The sequence below is a fragment of the Pteropus vampyrus genome, unplaced genomic scaffold (assembly GCF_000151845.1).
Source record: "Pteropus vampyrus isolate Shadow unplaced genomic scaffold, Pvam_2.0 Scaffold326, whole genome shotgun sequence".
Lineage (NCBI taxonomy): Eukaryota > Metazoa > Chordata > Mammalia > Chiroptera > Pteropodidae > Pteropus > Pteropus vampyrus.
This window is the reverse complement of record NW_011889107.1, coordinates 255,769-278,197: the sequence shown is the minus strand read 5'-3', so window position 1 is coordinate 278,197 and position 22,429 is coordinate 255,769. Positions and strand designations below refer to the sequence as shown.

General features: G+C 48.5%; 1 protein-coding gene across 2 annotated transcripts; it reads right to left on the bottom strand.

The window, feature by feature from the left end:
• Nucleotides 1-12,001: 12,001 nt before the first annotated feature.
• Nucleotides 12,002-19,304, bottom strand: CLDN19 (claudin 19). Of its 2 annotated transcripts, XM_023521990.1 has the most exons (6): nt 18,929-19,304; nt 17,873-18,185; nt 16,599-16,763; nt 16,411-16,495; nt 14,470-14,622; nt 12,002-13,679 (listed from the first exon to the last, which is right to left on the bottom strand). In XM_023521990.1, exons 2-6 carry the CDS (start codon nt 18,093-18,095, stop codon nt 13,631-13,633), a joined length of 675 nt encoding a protein of 224 aa, XP_023377758.1. In that variant the 5' UTR covers nt 18,096-18,185; nt 18,929-19,304; the 3' UTR covers nt 12,002-13,630. The 2 variants fall into 2 exon arrangements, 1 of the variants encoding a protein (XP_023377758.1); XR_002776773.1 differs by lacking the exon at nt 18,929-19,304 and having other exon boundaries at nt 13,794-14,622; nt 17,873-18,919.
• Nucleotides 19,305-22,429: the final 3,125 nt, after the last annotated feature.

Here is a 22,429-nt window from a genome sequence, read left to right as displayed (position 1 = left end):
AGGATTCTCAGAACTGAGATTAGCAATGTGCATTGGTACTTAGGTTCTAGGGGACTGGTAAATAAAGTGGGAAAGTAGTATTTAAGTAGGCTAGGCTAGTATCAGTCAATACTCTTTGAAAGTCTAAATTTGGGACCAAGTCTTTGCCTTTTAGGAAAATATTATGTGTTGCCAAGAATACAGTGGAAGTTTTTTGTGATAGTCTTTCTGCCAGTGTTATACACAAAACTATCTGCTTTTTTTATATGTATTTTCTTGTGTCTGTTGCTCAGCACTTTTATGAATTCGTTCACCTTGTGTAAGGATTAGATAGCCTATGACTTAAGACAACACAGAGAATGCGTTCATATTTCTTGTAGCCAGGATACAGGTTTAGAACATGGTGCACCAGCATGAGACTTTGGAGAAGCCAACACTGTTAGGAGAGTGGAATGTGCTTTGCAGCAGCAACAGCAATAGTTTCCTCATCTGGCAACTGCCTCTTAGTTTTGACAGGCCTTCAAGCCTGGTTCTCTAGCCTTAACAATTATGAATGCCCCACAGTCCTTTATTAGAATACCTATGTGCCTAGAGCAGAGTTTGCATAGGAGAGTGGTAAGGAGTTAGTTGCCATATCACATTAGGCATGTGATATGTTCTGTGCCCTTTGAAATGAGAAAGAAGTTGAGGATGCTCGCTATCATGGTTTCCGTTGATCATTGTACTGGCAGGCCGACGCAGTACGGTGAGATAAAAATAATTGGAAAGGAAATAAAATGTCATGCCTCTGTGATACTAAAACAGAAATCAAGAGTGCGGTCAAATTAATGGATTGTTAGTAAATGGTCAAAACATTTCTGTATAATATTCGCTAAATATTACATCATGATAAGTCTTAGAAAAAGCATGTCATAATAGTATCAAGGAAATGTATTTAGGACTATATAACATTTTCAAAATCTGGGAGGAAGCAAAAATATTGAAAAGACATTAAAAATTGAGGTTTTCATATTCGTGGATATCACAACGATGCCAGTTCATCTACTGATTCAAATTTAGTAAATTCAAAAGAACTTTTTTGGTGGATCTTAGAGGCATTGGAAGTTTGAAACGAGAAAAAGACATACAGTAATGTATTGCTAACATCAGTACATTTACACTAACCTAGATTGTATAGCCTGCTCCTAAGCTATAAACCTGTAGACAACTGTAAAGCACAATGGTATTTGTATCTAAACATAGAAAAGATACAGTACAAACGATAATATACTTGCATAGAGCTTTTAGGGTGAATGAAGCTTGTGGGATTAGAAGTTGCTCTGGGTGAATCAGAATGGTGAATAAAGGCCTCAGACATTACCTACCATACACCTCTGTAGATTTTGTAAACACTGTCCCACAAGCCCTCCCAATTTCCTTTCAACAGGATCAAAAATAGAACATCAAAGCTTGTCAGTGCTGTTCCTTGAACAGAGATGAGCTGGATTGATTAGAAACATCAAGGAGAAGCTAGGCTAGTTACTGTCAGGAGGGAATGAAAGGTGGCCTGAGGATTAGTAGGCATAAGAAATTAAGATAGAGAAAGGAACACGGGATTGTCATGGCAATGGTTTCGGCTATTGCATGTTGGAGCAGTAGTCAGATTAAGGAACTTTGTGACTTTTATAACAAAGGTTTAACATGGAGAGAGTATAGAACTGAGAATTCAGTTTTTTGCCTTTGGGAATTTGTTTTTGTTGCATTGACTCTATCTGGCACAAAGGGCTCTCTCTGGGTTTGAATTGATGGAAGAAATAAAACTTACTGTGCTTTACATCATTACAACCTGAAAATATTTCCAAAATATAGGGACAGGCTAGCTCCACACTATCACAGAAAGCTTTGCTGAAGTGGCAGAGACATTTAAAACTTGGTAGCTCCTGTGGACCTGTGTCCTTGTACAGGATCTGAGGTCCTGAATAAATTTACAGCAGTGTACTCTGAAGAACATCAAGGTAGATCTGGGAGGGCTGTGGCCCTAGGGGACAAGCTCCTTTGCTGAAACAGGTCAGTGACTGGGATATAATCTGCACTCAGAATTGAAGTGCTGTGAGAGAGGGGATCTGTTGCCAAGCCCCACAGTTAGGCTTCCCATCAGAGAAGAAGAAAACTGAGCCGTATGTCCTGCCATTTCTTACAGGAAATTCAACTCCATTGTCATATGTGTGGTCTGCCATGGACCGAAACTTTATGCAGTGTTAGAGAATGGGAAAACAGACTAGGGAAACAGACTTGCCAGGAGGTGGTTGGACTTAACCAGGACTGTGCTAGTTGAATTCAACAGGAAATAGAGCAAAGGTATTGTAAGTGGATGTATGGTTATAGTAGACAGTAATGTTCCCAGCATCCACTTCATTTTCTAGATTTACGGAATGGGCCTTGATTAGCCAAAGCCAAAAAAGAGCATAATATTATCTGGTAATTGGAATTGGCCTAGGAGTTGGCAAGTTCTAAACTGACTCAGTGGAGTAGGAGTACCAATTTAAGGGAGCTGGAAGAATATGAGGTGATGGTCCTAGACTGGCATCTTTAATCTTGAGATGTGCAGTTATTGATAATAACAAAAGTCTAGGTTATTTTATGGTCATGATTGGAAGTCAGGAGGAAGAAAGACATCCCCGGAAGTGAAAAGATCAAAAATAAACCATTGTGTTCAAAGGTTCCTCTCCATGGATATTGAAATTGCCACAGGTGATGGTAGAAGTGTGTTAGAAAACAGTGGTCTCTCTGGGATTAAAATCTTCCTGGATGATGGATTTAGTCTGAGGACCTGGGCTTCAAAGAAATTGGAGTATCTGAGAACTTAAAAAGGAGGAACATGGTTTGAAAGTGGCCATGGTATAACAGTAGACCCTAGCCCACCACCAGGCACTGTGCTACTTGAGAGTTTAGGAGAAGAAAAAGTGATCCCTGAAGTCCCCAAGGGAAGTGGTGTCCTAGGAGTGAGTCTGGTCAGAGAGTAAGAAGGTGAATGAGAACATTAAGAATAGGCTGATGACTCAATTCCAGAGGGCACTGTGGAAGTTTTGGATAGGGAGCAAATATACTAGGTCAGATTAAGAGTAGGAAAGAGCTAATAGGAATTGAGGTGAGAGCTGAAAAAAAAAATCCATCAGAAGTGACCAGTTTGGACATGTTGCAGAAGTGCAGATAAATGAGACCTGGACCATAGATATGGCAGTAGGAAAGGGTTCAATTTGAGATTTTTTTTTTCCCCCAAAAAAATGGAAGTGACAGATCTAGATGACTTATCAGAATGTAGGGAAGAATCCAGAATGTTGATGCAGATGGTGTTATTTACTGGAATAGAGAATGCAAAAGAGGTAAGGGGTGTGTTCAGTTTTAGATACATGAGTCCGAGGTACCTGTGGGGATATCCACGGGTGATACGCAGGAAGCAGATTTGGAGCTAGAGAGTGAGGTATAGGGTTGAGGCTGAATGACTCCCTGAGGTGGCTGTTGAAAGCTATGGTCATGGAAAGTCATATCACTCAAGAAGCACCTGTGAAGAGCAGAGTAGAAACCCAAACTTCTGAATCATGGCCAAGGACATAGAAGTGATGACCAGAAAGATGTGCTAAATCATAAATGTGGACATCACAGAATCCTAGAGAACAAAGAAATGGTTCAGTTGGCATCAAAAACAAGAGGTCCAAGAAGGTGGAGGCTGAAAAGTTTCTACTGGACTTAGCAACAAGGAGACTACTGGTGAGAGCAGTCTTGTGAAAATGTGGAGGTGGACCCCAGGCTGCAGCAGTTTGGGAAGTAAATAGAGCTGCTACTCCCATAGCTTTCCCCCCATCTCAGTAACAGCCAGTCAGTCAAACCTGAGTTCTCTCACTTTTTCTCACACTCTACATTCAGTGAGTCCAACTCCTGTTGATTTTGCTTTTGAAAACATCCAGAATCTGGCCACTTAACTACTTCCAACCACATGGATCTAGACCTCCATCATCTCATCTAGATTATCGTAGTGGTTTCTGAAATGAGTTCCTTGCTACCTTCCTTCTCATCCCCATCTCTCCTTCAGTCATTCTCTATATAGCAGCCAGGGTGTCTTAAAAACCATGACTTTGGGTCACTTTTCTCAAAACCCTCCAGAGGCTTTGAGTCATGCAATGTGCCCCCACCGGTCCCACTCCCATTTTCTACTCTTCCCGCTGGTTTACTCCTCAGCCTCACAGGCCTTTTCCTTGAATGTGTCACGCACACTCTCGCCTCAAGACTTTGACACTTGCTTTTCCCTCTTCACAGGAAGACTTCCCACAAATAACAAAATGGCTTTCTTGGTTCATTTAGGTCTCTGACTCCTCTGGCCTTCTCTGACTGATCTGTTTAATGTAGCAGCCCGTTTCCACACCCAGACCTCCTCACCTCCTTACCTTGCTCAATTTTTCTCTGTAGGACATACTCTTACCTGATAATCTACATTTATTCTCTATTCTCTGCTAATCTGTATTCTTTGTCTTTAGACTTAGACGGTAAGATCCATAAGGGTAGTATTTTGTCTGTTTTGTTCACTGCTGCTATATCTCAGCATCCACAACAGGCCTAAAAGAATACAGAATAAAAGCTGAATAGATACGTTGAAGTGGGATGACATGGGATAAAGGGTACTTTCAGAAGTACAGATAAGGTAGTGTGACCATGTAATTTATGTGTTAGCCAATAGGGTACTTTTTGAGGATAAAAGTGATCTGATTATCAATTAACACTGAGATGAAAGGACTGCCCTGGGCAATGCGGGAGTCCTGGTCACTAGAAATAGGTAAATTTGAGGCAAGAGTTTTTTAGGATCTGGTGATGTGTTTATGAGGGGTGGGAGAAGGAGCCAACAAAGAAGACAGCTTTGTAGTATAACCAATGCCTTATACTCTGCATAAAATTTAATTTCCATAAGTCATTTTTAGATTCCAGGAATGGAAGTGATTGGGAATCAGAAAACCCGAGGTGCAGTTCTGCCAATGAAACTTCGCTTTGTAGAGTCTCAGTGTGGAGCCACCACATAAAAGTCAGTACTGAATTTTGAAGTATTTCTCAATAGTATCTATGGACCTCTCTGCAGGAGAATCAACAGATTCCTAGATCTCGCCATCAAACTTCCTGCTTAATCCAAATGCAGGGGAGGAGCCTCAGAATGAGCATTTTAAATAATCTTTAAAATAGAGTCTCAAATAGTACCTACTTCCTAAAGTTCTTGTATGGATTAAGTGAGGATCAATAAAATAATACCAGACATTTTATTAGTGCTCAATATTGTCTACTATTATTATAAGAATATTGTTAAGAGTCAACTGAGCCTAGTGGTTATGAAAATCGTAAACTGCAAGTGTGATGGCCATGAGAATGTGACTTGCAGATCTCTTAAGTACAAGGAACGTTGACCCAAGATGCTTTACTCTGGAATCTACCATCATGTTTGCCCTGAGACCATATTCCCATTCCCCAAGTGCTTCTAAGCCAATGTGTGAGCTTGGCAGAGATCTGAACTTGGATAAAGGTAATCCAGAATTGCTAGTACCTGTGGCCACCAAGCTAAAGCAAATATTATTTGAGGAAAACAATATAATCTTAGGCTTTAAATTTTTTATAAAAATATTTTACACATGCCAAATCGAGCACATATTCAAAGATAGGTCTACAAGGAGATGGGCATGATGAACAAGGACCAGCAGAAACAACAGGAAATAGAAAAAGACCCACAGGAACCCCAGGTACCAATAATATTAAGACACAGAATGTAAAGCAACTATATTTACTGTTTTCATGGAGATAAAGGAAAATATTAGCTATTACGGGCTAAATTGTCTCTGTCCCACCCAAATTCATATGTTGAAGTCCTAATCCCCAATACCTCAACATGTGACTATATTTGGACATAGGGTCTTTAAAGAGGTAAGTAAAATGCGGTCATTGAGGTGAGCCTTAATTCCATATGACTGGTATCCTTACTAGAAGAGATTAGAGGGGAAAAATGAAATTAAGTTATAGACATACATAGAAGAAGGACCATGCGAAGACAGAAGACAGCTTTCTACAATCGAAGGAGAGAGAGCTCAATGAAACACACTGGCAACACCTCGATCTTAGAATTCTAGCCTCCAGGAATGTGAGGAAATAACTTTCTGTTGTTTAAGCCATCTGGCCTATGGCATTTGGTTATGGCAGCCCTAGCAAACTAATAAGAAGGGGAACCAGGAACTATAAATAGACACAACAGATTTAAAAATTAAGAAAATCAACCAGACTATAATTGGAGCCACAGAAGAAAGAAAAAAAAGAATTGAAAAGATAATGGCTAGAACTTAAATGGTTGAGGAGCAGTGAAGACACCAAAAGAAAGAATCAAGAAGCCTAAAAAGGTTAAGTAAAAAATTTACATCTAACCACATCAATAATGATACAATGATTTTTAAAATGACAAAAAATATTACAAGGAGCCGGGGGGGGGAAAGTATTACTTTCAAAGGAGTGACATTTAAGCTGACATTTGAATTCTCAGCAGAAACAATGGGTGCCACAAAAACAGTGGAATGATGATCTTCCATGATCCGAAAGAAAGTAATTGCCAACCTAGGATTCTATACACAGTAGGATATGAAGGTAAAAACATTTTGAGAAAAAAAGGGAGAGCATTCACAAGCAGACAATTCATAAGAAGTCTCAAAGGTTGCCAACCTCTAATTTGGGGTAGAAGCAAAAGCTGCCTGCCACTAGGGGAAAATAGGAAACCCACATAGGACTATGATCCTGCATTGATAAAAACAGACACGTCTGCTGTCTGGTGGTGGTACACCATGAAAGGCCTGCAGGGCTGGCTTGGCTGAACCTCTCCCCCAGCTCTAACTTTATCTCAGAACAGAGAGGCTCCGGGTCAGCAGTTAAGAACTTGTCAAGACTAGCTGAAGCCATTCGAAACCAGTCCCACCTCTAGCAGGAATACTGTAAATGATGCTGTGTTCTCAGTGCATTATATCAAAAGGACACAAAATTTTGACTTGCCTAAATGACCTCCAAAAAATTTTAAAGCTCATTATAATCTCAATGTTAACAAGCACCATGACAGTTGAAAATCACCATGACAACAGCTGGAAAAGAATATACAAAAAGAGGGTGGAACCCTGATCCAGAGAAAGCCACTGCCCCTTTTCCCAGAAAACCTATGGCTATTCGTCCTATTTACCTAAATATCCTCTTCATTTCTACTATCCTATTTAGACCACCTCTCGACCACTAAAGACCAGAAGTTGATGTGAGAGCTGCATACCACCCGCTTCTCCATTCAATGGCCATAGAGTAAAAGCTTACACTGCTAACGTTCACTTTTATTCTTGCAATTAGCTTTGCAACACCAAACTAAAAGCTCCGCTTGGGGTCCTCAAAAAGAGGTCATTTGCCCCTTGGTAACTGAGGGCAGGAAACACTCCCTCCCAAGACCCACCCCACCATCATTACTATGCAGAGTTCAGACATTACGCTGAGGGGAGAAAGCCATACCTCTGAGGCTCAGGTGCACGGGCCTGTCTGACCAAGGCTGGAGCAGAACTGAGAAAACTCCCTTGCCAGTGAAGAGCCTGTGTCATAAAAACAAGCCAGCTATTCCTGGGGAAGGGGCAGAAGCATGGAGAGAGAGTCCCTCTGGGGTGCAGGCATGCAGGGAGTGTTGAATGCTGAGACTCGGGAATACTAATAACTGAATTCCCAGGTCTCAGACTAAGAACAAATTGCATCAGCCCACCATCAGAAATGAGGAATTGCTTAGATGTGCTATCAAATAGTGACACAGCAGAGGAAAAAATTCATGAACTTGATAGGTCAGTAGAAATTATCCAAACTGAAACAAAAAAAAAATAAAAGCACATTTAAGAGTTCTGACAGTATCAAATGTGTAACTGAAGTAGCAAAAAATGTTTGAAAAGATATTGGCTGAAAATTTTCCAAAGTCAATGAAAGTTAACAAACTACAGGAAGCTCAGCTCCAAGCAGAATGAACACAAAACCAAAATAAAGATGGAGACAATCTGGAAAGCAGAAAGAAAAACGCAGTAACAAAATAAGAATTATAGCAGACTTTTCATTTTAAAATCACTTATGTAAGCCAGGAGATACTAGGATGACATTTGAAGTACTGAAGTGGGGTGGGGGGGTGTCAGCCCAAAATTCTATACCCAGTGGAAATATCTTTGAAATGTGAGAGTGAAATAGACATTTAGTTTTCACTGTAAGTGAGTTCAAAGCTTTCCATCGCCATCTTGAGAGGCATCTATGTTTGCTTGGATTTCAAGTGCCCTCTGAGAATATCAGCTTCTCAGTGTTCTAGATTTTCCTTAGACATTTTTTTTTTTTTTTTACTTTCTATCTTGAAATAATTTCAAACGAGAAAATTTGCAAGAAGAATAGTTCTAAGAATTTCTGTATGCCCTTCGCTTAGATTGCCATTTAATATTATACTGCAAATATTTGCTTTGTAACTTCATATGTATCTATGAATATTTTTTCCAATGCCTCATCCTCTTACTACTTCAGTGTGTATTTCCTAAAATATAAGGACACTATCTACAAAACCACAGTAAACTATCAAGCTCAGGAAATTAACTTTGATGCGGTACTACTATCTAAACCACTGATACCATTCAAATTTCACTGATTGTCCCAAGAATGTCCTTTATAGGTCCAGAATCCAATCTAGGATCACTCACTGTATTTGGTTGTAATATCTCTTTAATCTCTCGGGAATAGCTCCTCAGTCTTTCCTTGTCTTTCATAATGTTGATAGTTTTGAAGAGTGCAAGCAGTTATTTTGTACAATAATCTCAATTTGGATTTTTCTGTCTTGTAAGTAGATTCCATTTATGTACCTCTAGCAAGAATATCATAAATGATGCTGTGTTCTCTGCATTATATCAAGGGACACACAATTTTGACTTGTCCCATTATCAATGCTGCTATCACTTGATTAAGATATGTCTCCTGTGTTTCATTGTAAAAAAATATTTTGTACTTACTAGTTAATAAATTATTCGTATTAGTTGGCATTTTACTGTAGAGCTTTTTCTTCCTCACTTATTTAATTATTCATATCAGTATGGACCTTATTCAGGATGTTTTTATTCACTGAGTTAAAATTCATTACTGTCATTATTTATTTTGATGCTCAGTTGTCTCGGCTAAAGACAGAACTTTAATCGATATTCACTTTCTGGAACATCAATATACTCCAAGCTTATTTTCTACTTTCCTTACCTCAGCACTCAAATCAGCCACTTCTCCATGGAGCTCTGGTACCTTTTAGTGGAGAATTGTATTCAGAAATCACCCTTACCTGGGGTGTCATTGCTTTTAGGCCTTTTTGGAAGATAGAGCTCATAGATATATGTATGTGTGTGTATATGTATCTCACATGTATATACACAACTATAACTTTTAATATTTATGTATATTAAAAGCCAGGTGTTCATCCAGATACCTGCAATTCCAATCCAACACCACAGAATTTATTCTAGTCTTCCCCGTTTGCACCTTCGTAAATTGATTTTCTGACCATGAGAAGCCTGCCTCCTGTTATCTTTGGTAAATTTACTTATTTGTTCACTCCTGTTGTACGTAACCAATCTCATCCCCTGCCAGGCAAGGGCTCCTGAGTTTTGTGGTACCTATATGGGCCACCATTTGTCGGAGAGGGTGAGAGAGTGCTTTTCAGGTTTTCACTAAGTGATTCCATAGCATCATGTCAGCCTTTTAATGCTATGAAGCTTCTCCCAACATTTTTAGCTGTTTTCAATAGGAGTTGTCCAGAATAAAATTGCCCGCAGTTTCTCATAAACTGAACTATTATTTTTATGTGCTCTAGGAGGAGAAAAGTCAGGAAGCTCAACTCTGTTCATTCTTTATTTCCAGTTTTACCTGCATCAGGTTTAGTTGGGGCTCCCCCTGAAATTTGCCAACTCTAGATAAAATCATAAGTTGACCCACTTTCAATATACCTACTATGGAAATGATGGAGAATAAGGGAGTTCAATTGAAATCTCATCTAGAAAAGGAGAGATACCACGCAGCTCCCACCAGCATAGGTCTACGTTTCCCAAATTTCAGTGTGTGCACATATCACCTGGAAATCATGTTAACATGCTGAGTGTTTCACTTGGTCTGGGGTGAGTCCTGAGATCTCGTATTTTCAACCAATTTCCTGGTGATGTGACACTGCCGTCGGAGGACTGTGCCTTGAGTAACAAGTCTGTAAAGCAGTGGTCCCCAACATTTTTGGCACTAGAAACCAGTGCTCCTATGAGACTCTAATGCCTCATGATCTGAGGTGGAGCTGAGGCGGTGATGCTAGTGATCAAGCTTCACTCCCTTGCCCTCTACTCACCTGCTATATGGCCTGTTAGGAACTGGGCCAATACCGATCTGCAGTTTGGAGGTTGAGGATCCCTGCTCTAAAGTGTTCACGTTTATTGAGGTAGCCAGCAAGGATACATTAAATATACAACCAGCAAAACTTGAAGGGATTTTAAACCTTTAATTTCATTTACAGATGTCTACACAGAGTGAACCCCTAAGTACCACTGGTTACCAGTCATAACTTCCCCCACCCCTGACCTTTTCATTCTTAGAGTATTTTAAAGCAAATCCAGCCATTATGTCAGTGTGCACCTCTAACAGATAAAGGCTTAGAGAAAAATAACCGTAGTGTCATCATCACACAAAATGAAAAATACATAGAACATAGAATTAACCATCATTTCTTGACAGCATCTAATACTCAGACCATACCCATATTCTCATGCAGGCAATAGATGCGTCCCCTGGCCAGCTACTCCAGTGCCCTGAGTTCACTCCTCTTAGTTACCTGAGTACTCCTTAGGGCCGGGCATACAGGTATATTCCTCCCAAAACCATATTCTGCCAATTTCATTCTCTGGAGACCAATGTTTGCTAATAAACAACAGTCGAAGTTTGACTTTTGGCCCACCTTCTGGGTCTCCACCCAGTTCTCTAGCTTTGAGCCTGGGTCAATAAACAGGAGCCCAACCGCGAGGCCAGGGAAGTTGGCCCTGCTGCAGGTTGGCAGCCCTGGTGACCTTGATGTAGACATTTGAAAGAGGTTGCTTCAGGAGAGGCTTGGTGGGGTGAGGGGATTGGTACAGACAGGCTTCCCAAACTCTTCTAGCCTAAACCCCTCCCACTTCTCCCAGACATCTTCCCATTGCCAGCACCTCACTGCATTGTTAATCAGTGTGTTAACTGGGTTGTATGTGGTGATCTGACTCTCCGTCTCCCTAGTCCCTGGCTATAGGCAGAAAGGGCTTCCTTTCATGAAGGATCACACTGAACCTTGTTCCTGCCCTGCTGTCAGGCCCACTCACTGGCAGAGAGCTTGTCTCTCATAGCCTATCCCTGAAATCCATAAGAAGCAGTCAGCTCATTCTATCCCAACATCTTCCTACCAAGTCCTATAACCACAGAACTTGGTTTTAGCCTTTTTCTAATAAGACAGAACGAAAGTTTAAACCTTGGATACACAACTTAAGAGAACACTTGTAAAACACATCTCATGAGTAACATTTGTGAACCCTTAACTGTCAGCCCTTCAAACCCCGTTCTGTATCCTGGATCAAGGAAGACAGATTTGAGCTTTGCCTTTTCTTGCCAGTTGACTTGCACATAAAGCTCCTTTTCTTAAAAGCTGGTGCCATAGTATTGGTTTCTATGCACATCAGATCGTGGACCCTTGTTCAGTAATAGTCTTAAGCCTATGACAGACTCTGAACCTCAAGAGATAACAGTTTCCTGGACAACTGCTTCGTGACCAGATAGCAAGGGGTGCCAAACCCCAGCCTGGGGCAGGGAGATCGAGCCTGTGCCCTGCATCCCATCCTGCTTAGCTGGCACCCACAACAAAACCCTCACTGTGACAGTTTCCAGGTTCCAAATTTGGTGCGAGGGCACATTTGACTATATGTAACAAAAAACAAACTCAAAATTATCTCAGCAAAAGGGGTCATTTATTGGAAGGATGTGGCATGGAACAGCTGGTCTCAGGAAAGGTAGAAGAAGGCAGAGCTGCTTCTCAGCTTTCCTCGCTTCTTGTAGGGTGGCTTTTTCCCTCCGAGACCCCCTTCAAAGTAGTGAGAAATGTAGCCCCAACTTTAGGCCTCAGTGCTTACCACATGTTGCAATCCCTTGGGATCTGCCTGAACTCAGACCGTTCCCAGGCCAATTTAAGTTGGGATGTGTCAAATACATACCCAGGGGTGAAAACAGCTGACTTACAGCTCAGGCCCCCAGAGGGACTCTCACAGTTCTCATTCATAATTGGGAGGAGAGGGTCAGGACTCTGCTAAACCCATTTAGGATCAGGTGTCCACCCTTTCTGGCCAGAGGCTGGACAGGCCTCATGAAACAGCCACTCCTAAGGCTTCCCACGGATGTGCGGCAGCTGCCAGGCCAGAGCCCCATGCCAGTTACCCTACAGCAGCTCTTCTCTCCTCCCATCCCCCTGCCCCGCCCTAGTGCCCTCAACAGTCATCTTGTCTGACTTCACCTCTCAGAGGCAAGCTTGTGAACGCTGAGCTATGTCCTTGGGATCTGTGATTTGATGGGAGATGTGGTCAGAAGATGATGGAGGAAGCCAGAACGGAACTGGCTGAGGAGGGCTTAGGGAAGGCAAGAGGCAGTCACTGTCAGCTCTTTCCAGTTGAGAGAGCGGTCAGAGAGCGACTCAGAGTCCAGGGAGGACATTTGGGGTGGGAGAGGCCTGAGCATGACAGGAGGAGCTGATCTGGGTTAATTTTCTTGATATTCCTCTGAGGACGTCACCCGCGTCTAGACTAAAGGGGTGGTTACCTGTACTTCGAAACCAAAAGCCCTTCTGGCTCTGACAGTACCTCTGTGTGAGGATGGAGCTCCAGCTGCAGTTTCAGGTAGCCTCGGGCCACCCCCTCCCTGCCCCGGTTCAGGAGCGGGATGTAGCAGGCCTCAGCAGACTGGAGAGGAGGACTGGTGGGTGTGGAAAGGGGGCAGCATTGGTGTGGGAGCAGAGCTGGAGCTTCCAGCCTTGCTCAGGACAGTCCTAATGTCTGAAAGGCCCTAACATCCTTCCCCCAGGCCCTTCTCCTCTTAGTGAGCGCCTGAAGTTTTTCCCTCGGCTCAGCTCTGATCCTCAGAAGCCAGCTGAAGGGCCTCCCAGGGACTTTCTCCTCTCCCAGGAGGGCTCCCTGGGGCAAGCAAAGCAACCTGGGTGGGGTTGTGTCTCTCTCTAGACCAGGGGCTCCCCAATCCCAGGGCTGGCTCCCAGCACTGGGCCAGGCCTCAGGATGGGTCCTGGTACTAACCCAAGCCATGCTGGGGAGGTTACTGGGCAGGGGGCAGGAGCCCTGATCAGCCTTGGATGTGCTGTGTAACCCACCCTGGACCTCTGTCTCCCCATCTTTATGCCCAACAACCTCAGGGACCAGCTCTGACCTCCCTGAGCCAGGCTCCACCCTAGCTGCGCCAGGAATGGATCAAATGACACCACACTTGGGGCTGGATGTTCACTTTTCTTTCCGAAAAATGCCACACACACAGTCTAGATGTGGCAGGGACCAGGGTCAGGCTAGGGACCTGGACATTATACACCCAGGGGGCCCTTGGCGGAGGCAGACAATTTAACAACTGGTCTGAAAGTCAAAAGAGAGGAAAGCTGGTTAGTGGAGTGAGCAGCAGTGGGGGAAATGGGGGTGGGGGGCAGGGGCTGTGGGGTTCAGGCCCAGGGACCGGCCACAGGGTCATACCTGGTCCCTCACAGCAGCACTGCCTGGGGCCCGTTCCCAGGGCTGGGGGTGATGCGGTCCGGCCTAGACTGTGTGGGTGTCCCCGCAGGGCTGGGCATGCTGAAAGAGGCTGAGACCTGAACTCAGAGATAATGGGGCCAAGCCTCTTGGTCTCTCTGAACCTGTTTCCTCATGTGTAATGCGGGGACATTTGTCATCCCGGCACTGCCTCCTTCATCAGGTGGTTGTGAGGAACCTGTGGGCCTGGGGAGGCCAAGGGCTCTGGCCACCCCAGAGCACGGGCCCCAAGGTTCATCTTTATTGCTGTGTCCCCAGGGCCCAGCAGAGTAGACACTCATGTAGCCCTTCAGTGAGTAAATAAGCCACTGGTAAAAGGGCCGGCACCTGGGCTGGTGTGGAAAAACACGTTGGTGCCACGAGGCTGTGCGGACAGGTCCATGCCTGCACCTGCACGTCTGTGTGCTCCTGTGGGCTGGGTCCCACCTCTCTCTGGCCTCTCAGAGTGTCTAAGTCTGAGTCTCAGAGCAAGGGGAGGTGCCTAAGTTGGGGACAAGCTGCTCAAAGTCCTAAGCGAGCTTGGGGAACACCCTGTGCCCTACTGGCCCTGCCCGGGGTGCTGCAGGGGCCAGCAGAGTGCTGAGTGGGAGACCATTGGCCAGGGCGGGCTCAGACGTACTCTCGGGCGGCAGCTGATGGGCCAGGCCGGTAGGGCTGCGGGCTGCTGTTGGCTCTCTCAGGCTCCGGGCATGTGCAGCAGAGGAAGGAGCCCCCCAGAATGGCCAGGCCAGCAGAGGCCCAGCCCACAAACAGGGCTGGGCCAAACTCGTACCTATAAGGTGTAGAGAATATGCCATCAGATGTGGCTGCAAACCCAGACCACCTCAGTCTTTCTCAGGGGCTCCGCAGCCTCGGCCTTTGCAGAGGGTGGGCAGAGTGTGGGGAGCTGAGATGGCGGGGGGTGGGGGGTAGGGGGTAGGTTCTCAGAAGTTTCCTCAGCCTCTCCGTATAAGCTGAGAAGAATGCTCATCTTTCTTCTGCCTCCACCCCAGCATGTCAACATCACACAGGGTGACCTAGGCCCAGGGGGGCCTGCTCTGTGCAATCTCGGGCCAGTGGATGGGGTCTGGGAGGGCCTGCAGGTCCCATGGGGAGGAGCAGGGCTATCCCTCCCATTTCTCTCATCTCGGTCTGGTCCACAGAACTCCCAGGCGGGGCTCCCCACTGCCCTCTGGAGAAGGTCAGACCCCTCCGCCTGGCACTCCAGGATCCCCACACATGGTCTCTGCTAACCAGCCAGGCCCCTCTGCAGCTCCCTGAGTCTCCCCACCCCTGTGCCTTTGCACGAGGCACCCCCTCCTGGACTTTCTCCCTTTCTACGCCTTCTGCACTCCCGCCTTCGGGGCCCAGCTCAGATGCCGCCTCCTCTAAGGGACTTTCCTAGGCTCCTCTGTGCTCGGCTGCCTTGCACTGACTCACTAGGTGACCATTCAGTCCTTTGCTTGCCTGGCTCCCTGGGGAGGGCCTACAGGGCAGACAGCACCAGATTCATCTGTTTTCCCAGGGCCCAGGACTGGGTTTGCCACACAGGTGACCTTAGGGAATGTTGAAGGGATGAAAAGACAAGTGCCAGCCTGGCATCCCTGAGCTAAACTGCCTCTTGTTTGGCAGAGCTTCGTGGCTAGAGCTGCCAGCTTCAGGGAACAAGCCTTACACCTGAGGTCTCCTTTTCCTCCCTTCCCCACACCTCTGTCTCCTCCAGGAAGCCCTCCTGATTGCAATAGCTCAGGCACCTTTTCTCATCCTCTCTCCGCACCAGGGCCTGAGGCCCGTTGCAATGTCCGGGGTTGAGACTGTACCATTCTCTGCTCCTGGCAGAGCTGAGAGGTGAGGGAAGAGCCGGGAGGGGCCCAGGCCCTTCATAGAACCCCCTATTTGGCTCTCTCGTCCTTGGCCTTGCACATTCTGACCATTCTACCTTCTAAATATCTCTGACCTACTCTCCACTGGCCCAAACTTTCTGCTCCAGGCCTTTGCAACAGCACCTTACTGGTCTTGCCCTCTCCTTACCATTCTTCACACCATAGATGGAGGAACCGTCAGCTGCTTTCTATCCCAGGCTAGGGAACAAAACCTTCCTATGGCTGCAAGGCCCTCCATGATCTGTCCTCCCTCTTCTCCAGCCTCATTCTCACCCCCTTCCTGCAAGAATAACAATAGCTCCACTCACCAAGGCCCAGGCCCTGCATTTAAGTCCCTTACCTGAATACCTCATTGAACCCACACAACTGCACTGGTCTTTCGGTCCTATCTCCATTTTACAGGGAGGAAATCAGGCGCTGAGAGATTAAGGAACTAGCCTGTCACACAGCCAGCAGGAGCAGAGCTGGGATTTAAGCCCAGAGCCAGAGCACTTAGCTCCTGCGGACCTTCTACCCCTTCAGAGGGCCCAGCACACCCTGCCTGGTTCCCTGCTCCAGAGAGGTTTTCAGCGACAGCATCTGGGGCCACATACTGTTTTCCCTTCCGAGTGTCCTACAGGACAAAGGCCAGCGGCCCCAGAGGTGGTGGAGAAGGAGGCCCAGCTTATCACTTGGCCCATGTCATGCCTGGCACTCACCTAGCATTGACAGGTGTGCTCGGGTTGAAGAACTCCTGGGTCACCAGGGTGGCATACCACGTGACAGCAGTCAAAGTGCAGAGGCCTAAGGACAAAGAAGGGAGTGCTAAGCTCTGCCCCCAGCTAGCCACCGAGGGTGTGGCTACCGGCCATGGCCAAGATGATGGAGAAAGAGCCAGGGCACTCACCTGCCAGGAGGAAGAGGGCACCCCCAGAGATGGCGATGCGGCCCTTGGCAATGGGGTTACTGTCTCCAACCCGGGTGCACTTCATGCCAACGACACTGAGGACCATGGCCACGAAGCCCAGGAGCACGGCCACTACCATCAGGGCTCGTGCAGACTGGATGTGACCTGGGTGGGCGAGAGGGACTGAGCCAGTGGTGGGAGAAGTGGGCGGGTGAGGGGAGCCCAGGATGGGAGGGCCGGGGCAGGAGCTGGAAGTTCCCCATGGGCTGCCACATGGGCAGGTGTGAGGAGGTAGTGAAGACGGGGTCGAGCTTCTCACATAACCCCTTTGTTCACTCCCCCTTGTAGGCTCCTCCAAGCGGTGTGTAGTGAGTGATCAGGCAGCTAGAGTTCTCTAATCTGCTGCGTTTTGGCTGGGGCCTTTCAGATTTGGCCAAAGGGAGAGCTGAGGGCATTTGAGGCCCAGCTTAGCCCAGGTGGCCCTCAGGCAAGGATGCCTCCCCCACTGGCCATTCTGACTCTGGGCACCTTCCCCTCTGCCCATTGAGTTACCTATGGCAGCCATATAAGCCTGCTGCTCAGTAAGTCCTGGGCCTGGGGACAGCTCAGGGGCACTGGATCCCTGAGGGGGGCCAGATGACCTGCTGGGACCAGAGTCCCAGGGGCCATGCGATGGCAACCCAGCTCTGGCTTGTCGTCCCTGGGTTGGCCATGAGCCAAGAACAGAGCTGCAGTGAACCAGGGACAGAGCTACCTGTTTACTAGCCAACTTGTCAGGTTTACTTCCATTCCCCAGAAGGAAGAGAAAAGGGACCTGTGTGCCCGAGCCCCTGTGTGCACACATGCGTGTGCATGTGTGCATGTGTGTGGGTGTACCCGCATGCTGGCATGCTTGTCTAGGTGGCAGGACTGGCGTGTGCGCACAAGCGTGTCTGCCTGCAGAGCATGGAGAGAAGTGGAAGGGAGGGTCTTGCCTGAACCTTTCTGAGTGCCGGACACTCATCTCACCTGACCCTACCATCAACCTATAAAAGTCATAGTATCCCCTTTATGGATGAGGACATAGGAACGCAGAGAGGATCAGTGACTCTTTCAAGGTTACAGTGGCAGAACTGGCCTGCCGTGAGGTACCGGGTTGTCCTAGATTTATAAAAGTGTAAAGGGGCGGGGGGCTGGAGCTTGGAGCCCAGTGCAGATGGCAGACTGTGGGAAAGCTTGCTCTAAACTTCCCCCACCCCACATCCCACCCCCAACCCAGCTGGCATGAGGCCTACCTTCCAGGGCGAGCAGTGAGTCGTAGAGCTTGCACTGCACCTGCCCGGTGCTCTGGGAGGCGCAGGACATCCAGAGCCCTTCATAGAGGCCCACGGCGGTGATGATGGCATCGCCAGCGTAGGAGGACTGCTTCCACTGCGGGAGGGCTGTGCTGGCGATGATGCCCACCCAGCCACCGAGGGCCAGGAAGTAGCCCAGGAGCTGGAGGCCCGAATTGGCCATGGCCCAGGGGAGGGCGCTGGGGGTCCCAGAGCTCAGTGCTGGGCCAGGGTCCCTGGGGGGGCCGGGGTCATGGCCAGGTGAGCGGAGCAGCTGGGCAGGGTGGGTGGAGTGCAGCAGCGGTCAGAGAATGAGAAGAAGAGGTGGCAGCCCAGCCAAGGCAGCGGCATAGGCAGCGGCTGGGGCTCTAGAATGCAGGGGGAGGCCCAGGCGCTGGCAAGGCCAGGGGCCCGCCCACAGCCGCTGCCTAAGCCAGGGTAGGGTCCCCAGCAAAGCTCCTGCCCAGCCCCCTGCAAGGGCGGGGCCTTGACCCAGGTGGGTGCCCCCTCCCCCCTCCGCCCCGCCTCCACCCCCCAGGGATAGAGAAGGGAGGGGCTGGGAGAAGGGACCCTGCTCTCCTCAGGGTCCCTCCTCAGGGAAACTACTTTAGGAACCTGATGCCAGTGCCCTAAAATTCTAATTCCTACCCCAAGAACCAGCCCTGAGCTGACGACTTGGATGTTGCGTGGCTGATCTGACCCTGGGGGCTTTCTGTCTCTCTGACTGAAGGACAGAAAGGAAATGGAATTCCAGTCTGCAGCAGGTAAGACCTCAGGGTTGGACAGGACTCTGAAGGCAGATATGGAGAGTGGACTGGCGAAGAGGTTTTAGGGAGAGGGGGTCTAAGGTACCTAGGAGCCATGTGTATTCAAAACAGAAGAGGCCACACTAGGGAATACACACTGTGGGGTCTCTTTGAGATCTGCGGGGGCAGAAGAGGGGCCCCGTCAAGGCTGGGTCAGACCCGGCTGCCAGTCAGCAAAGGTTCTGGCAGGGAGGTAGGAAATAGCACCAACCTTCCAGCATGAGCCTGAAGGAAGGCAGACTGTTCAGCCCGTTCGTTAATCCCCTGTTGGCTGGCTTAGCAGCTCCTGCTGGGGCCGGAGGCACTGGGCCCCGGCCCCCGGCTCCAGAGCATCCTGGAGGGGAGGGAGCCGTGGCCTCTGCACATTCCTGGGGTTCAGGCTTCCCCCTCCTAGCACCCACCTCCCTCTTCTCTCTCCTATCCCAGCTTAGCCCTCTGGAGCAGGGGAATGTTTAACTCTCCTCCAGCTCATTAGCAATCCCCTCACGTTCAGTTCAGTTTGGCCATGGGTGCAGGGGGGATATCACAACCCTGCTCCCACTCCCACTAGCCCCCTCCCCTCCGCCCCTGGCTGTCCCCTTCCATCTCCAGAGGCCACCTGCTTTTACTGGACTGTACTGAGGAAAGGCAGAGTCGTGCTGCTGACTCCCCACCTCCTCCGCCTGACCCCCACCCTAGTCAACTTCCTCCCCCACAGCCCTGGCCCTCCTCTGCAGGGACACGTCCCCAGCCTGCACCCTTGCATTCTTCACGTGGCTATGCAAACGAGAGGGTGCCAGGCACTGCTCAGACAATGGCTGCCCTGTGCGCCCGCCCAAGGCGTGGGCCCCTGGTATGGCCTAGAGCTCCAGCCAGTGGGAGCTGGGGAAGCAGCCTGCCCTCTGAAGGGTCAGAGGTGGGTGCTTGCAGTTTCAGACACTGGACCCCCTGTGGCCCTTCCTGCTGGGAAGACCAGAGCCACATGGATCTGTGTAAAGGCTGACGTGCTTCCTGGGAAGGTCTGCAGGTCCCCAAAATCAAACAGGGTCTAAGCAGTTGTAGAGAAGTCAGTTCCGAATTCAGATCCCTCTTCTACCATAGTGAGACAGGTACAATCAAGGGGAGCAGAGGTTATTGCCAGAGCCCAGAAAGGACACTCCTGGGGACCCAGTGAGCACCCTTTCATGCATTAATCATCTCACCTTCCAAGCAGCCCTGCATGATGGGCAGTCCCTTCATCGACAAGGAGCTGAGGCTGAGGGAGGTAACTTACCCCAAGCTAGGAAACAGCTGGGGAAGCCTTCCCATCAGACCTGTGGGCCCCTGCCAGGTTCACCCTCTACCCTCCTTTCTCAGGAGGACTAGGGGGTGGGCAGTCACAGTGTGCTCCCTAGAGGTGAATACTTCCACCCATGGCCTGAGCTGGCTGTGCAGCCTGCACCTTCACCTCTAAACAGGCCAGGCCATCTAGTTTATGGAGTCATGATGGTCGATAGAGTTGGTCAATGTCTGAGAGAGGGCAGGGCGCCCACACATGGAAGCCACTTGGCGCACGTTATTCCACACAGACCAGGCTCGCTTTTTCTCTGAGCTGGGCCTTGACCCTATACTCCCACGCTTCTCAGAGGCTCTCTCTGTAAGGAAGACCCAGGGGTCATTCTGGTCCCAAGGCCTTGGAATCAAGACCACACAGAAACAGAGTGTCAAGCCACATAGGCTGCTACCCTCTGTTGACAAATGAGAGCCAAAGAGGGGAAGTGAACCACTGTCCCCAGGACCAAGGTCCCGGGGCTCAGAGGCCTTAGTCCTGCCCACACCTCCATCCGGGGCACCCCCAGAGCTTCCCTCACGCAAATGGCTAGAGTCATTGGTGATCCAGAATGATGTTCACATCTCCCTCTGAAGCCCTTCTGTTTATCCCTTCTCTTTGTTATTTGAGGCTTTGAGTCTATTCTACCAAGACGTCTCCTACCCTAATGGCCTTCTGTCACCAACGTTCCAAAGCCTTTTAGAATTCAGACCCTGGTCCTGGAGTGAAGTTCCCTAACTTGGTGCAGCTTCTTTACCCAAGGCTCCACCACCCTGGTGCTCCCACCCCCCAGCCCAGTGACCCCAGGCCTGTGGGAGACCAGGTAAACTCTGGGCCCCGCCCAGCCTCCATTAGGAGCTAACTGAAAAATGCCCTGGGGTGTCACACTTCATAGTCTAAAAAGTGCTTTTTGCATACATTATAAGAAGCTTAGGGTTCTAGCGTTACCTCTGCCACTGAAAGCTGTATATTAGGCAAGTCCCTTAGCTTCTTCGGGCCTGATTCTTCAACTGAAAAGTAGGGCTAATACCACTTGCCCTGTTGGGTTCATGACAGTTTATAGGGATCAAATAATGGATGAGAAGTGCTTCTGGAAAACATAATATGCCTGAAGAAATGTGGCTAATGAAAGCTGTCCCCAAAAGACTCCCTCCTGGCTGGGACTCCCCTTTTGTGTCCTCCTGTCCTGGCCGTCGGTGGACTTCCTGTGGCTAAAGACCCACTGGCGCTTCCTGCCTGGCAGTGCCTGGAAGAGAGCGGGCGCTGAGTGGATGTGTGTTGATCATTGACTGGCCGGCATGAGGATTACATGTTTTTGCCTCCCTCCCAGTGGAACACTGGAGCCCTTTCCCGGTCCTCTCCCACTGCTAGTCAGGAGGGTCTGAGTCAGTTGGTTGTTTTCCAGCACATTCTCTGCAGCCACCACCTGAAACGTTGGAGGTGGAGCTAATTTTATTTCCCCTAACTCAGAGCCTGCTGAACCACAAGCTCGAAATGGAGAGCATTTGTCTCAGGCCACACAGCTAGAAAGCAGGACGGCCAGCAATGTGGCCACCCCAGCCATCCTGCCTGTCCAGGGAGGGTCAGGGCCCAGATCTGGGATCCTGGAATGTGCTGCATATTTCCATCCACAGTGCTTGGCCCCGTCTTGCTTCCTTCTCAAGGACTATAAGCGCCTCGTGGCCCTACTACCAGCCTCGTTTCTGTGTCCCACGCCTAACCAAGGGGGGGGGGGCACCTCTGTGGCAATCATGGCTGTCTGGCAGTGCCCCATCCTCCTCCCTGAGCACAGGCTATCTCAGTTCCCTTGCTGAGAGTTCTGCCAGCCGCCTGGGATGCCAGAGACCATGGTCCACGTCCACATCTAACCCCTGTGTGCTGAGCTGCCCCCACCGCCCCGCCAATGCTCCCATGGGCACTCCCTTCATTTCAAGCACACTTGCCCCGTGGCGGATGTACTCTTGCACATGCATTACAAGCACAGGCCAAGTAATCACAGCCCAGTCCCAGCCCGGACCCTGCCATCACCTCCCGCTTCCAGGTCAATTCACCCACCCTAATTGTATACACTTATCCTGGTCTTGTTGCTGTTGAAAACATTTGGCTTTCATGAGCTCAAACTGAGACTGTCTGCTGTCTCCATGTGGTTAGCATACATTGAAATGGTGGAGGTCATCTGCCTTGATGTGGAAACTTCTGGAAGACCAGAATCGGGTGGATGTAGTTTTCTGTAATGTTGCGTAACTACTATGTGCTAAACATCACACCAGGTACTTTATGAGCGTTCCCTCATGAATACTCCTGAGCATCCTGAGAGATCGGGACGGTGAACCCATGTCACTGGGGAGGAAATCACTTGGAGGTCACACAACTCTCGGGGATAGAAGTGAGCATGTGGGCGAAGCTCATGCTCTTTCCACTAAC